Source organism: Mesitornis unicolor, unplaced genomic scaffold, assembly GCF_000695765.1.
Source record: "Mesitornis unicolor isolate BGI_N332 unplaced genomic scaffold, ASM69576v1 scaffold35149, whole genome shotgun sequence".
In the NCBI taxonomy this organism is placed as follows: Eukaryota; Metazoa; Chordata; class Aves; order Mesitornithiformes; family Mesitornithidae; genus Mesitornis; species Mesitornis unicolor.
The window spans coordinates 360-2,228 of record NW_010208529.1 but is presented as its reverse complement, the minus strand read 5'-3'; the positions used below and the strand labels follow the sequence as shown (position 1 = coordinate 2,228).

General features: G+C 61.6%; 1 protein-coding gene across 1 annotated transcript in view; it reads left to right on the top strand.

The window, feature by feature from the left end:
• INHA (inhibin, alpha) overlaps positions 1-238 on the top strand; it is a 2,555-nt gene extending 2,317 nt beyond the window's left edge. The window contains 1 exon segment of the mRNA XM_010192548.1: positions 1-238. This exon segment is cut by the window's left edge and continues 18 nt beyond it. Within this exon segment, the coding sequence (XP_010190850.1) occupies positions 1-238 (238 nt within the window).
• Positions 239-1,869: the final 1,631 nt, after the last annotated feature.

Below are 1,869 nucleotides of genomic sequence, written 5' to 3'. Positions count from 1 at the left end.
CGAGGAGCTGGGCTGGGACAAGTGGATCGTGCATCCCAGCAGCTTTGTTTTCCACTACTGCCACGGGAGCTGCGCCGAGGGCCACGGGCTGAGCCACCGCCTGGGCGTGCAGCTCTGCTGCGCCGCCCTGCCCGGCACCATGCGCTCCCTGCGTGTCCGCACCACCTCCGACGGCGGCTACTCCTTCAAGTACGAGACAGTGCCCAACATCCTGGCTGAGGACTGCACGTGCGTCTAGGGCTCCCTGCAGCCTGTCCTCAGACCCTGATCCCACTCAGGAGAAGTCATTCGCCTGGTGGACCCCCAGCGCTTTGCCACAAGGACCAGAGGGACCTGGTGGGGGCAGTTTGGGCTGTGCCACTCTCCCCTGTACAAGCTGCAATTTCAGGCTGCCCTGGGTACAGTCACACTGACAGATGTGCCCCATGGCTGTCCACAGCCATGGCATGGCAGGGCAGGGACAGGTACAGCCTCTGACCCCCTGCAGAGGCACCAACCCCCTGCTAGAGCCTGCCTGCTGTCTGCAGCCAACTCAGCCCCTGTTTCTCCCCACCCAGTCTCCCCCAGAAATTTCCCCCCCTCCCAAAAAGACTGGGGTTCTGCTCCTGAGCACAACAGCCTCCCTGTGCTGCCAGGCCAGGCCAGGCTGCCAGGCAGGGATGGGGATGTGCCAGGATCTCGCACCGGTGGCAGGGCTGCTGGCACTCGTGGCGCTGCAAGCGAGCCCTCTCCCAGCAGCACAGCTTGTTGGAAAGCTTTAATGGGATGAGTGAAATAAACCTGTTTCCTTTACCAAAACAGCCCGGAAATGCCAGCTTCCACCAGAGACAGCCACAAAGGCAGCACATGGTTGCAAACTCCTGGGGGGCTTTTGGCCAGAGGAGGGAGGGGATGGGTGAGTGCTGCAAGAGAGGTCTGGCTCTGACCTGGGGTCCAGAGGGGACTAGGGTGTGTTGGCCAAAACCAGGGTATGGCGTGGCTAGGTTTGACCCAGTCATGGGGCAGGGCTGCAGTGGGCAGGGCAGCATCCCCTCTGCTTCCAGCTGCAGCAGGACGGGGAGGTACGGGGGCAGCAGCAGGATGGGGAGGCACAGGGAAGCCCTCACTAGGCCCCTCACCGAGGATGGGATCACACAGGAACGCAGTTGGAGCAATCCCGCTCCACCGGGCCAATGGAGGCTGCCCCAGACGCAGCCGCCTCCGTGGCGAGAACGACTGAGTCAGCCCAGGCCGAGCAGGGAAGTCCCAGGCAGGCGGGAACACTGCCCACCCCAGCCCAGCCGCGCAGGATTCCCTTCCCACCCCTTCCTCCCGAAGGACCGGATGCAGCAGTTCAGTACAAAATGTCTCCAGCCTTTACTAATATAGATATTAAAAAACAAAACCAAAAAAAACAAAAAAAAAAAGAAGAAAAAACAGTGGCAATCATTTCTGAGTAAAAAACAACACTACAAAAATCCGTGTGTGACCCAGGCTGAGATGATGAGAAATGTCCCACTGGCTCCTGGCCAAGCCCGGCCCGGGGCACTGCGTGTTGTCCCTGCTGTGGGACCAGCGTTCAGCCCCACGCAGGGGGTCCCAGCCCTACGGCCAGAGCAGGAGGGGATGGGCTTTGGTCCAAGGGCGGCCAGCCAGGAGCGGGTAGGAGGCGGTGGGAAGGACAGCCTCTGCCCTCTGCACAGACATTTCGGAGCAGGCCAGCCCCGTGGCTCACACCCCTGTGCCAGGACGCTGTGCAGCACAGACCCTGCTGGCCACACCAGCACCTTTCAGCAGTGGCGCCACCAGGACCCCTCCCTTCCCTCCAGTCCCCACTGTCTCCTCCGCTTCAAGTTCAATGCCAGCCCAGTGCTCTGCCCCACGGTTTGG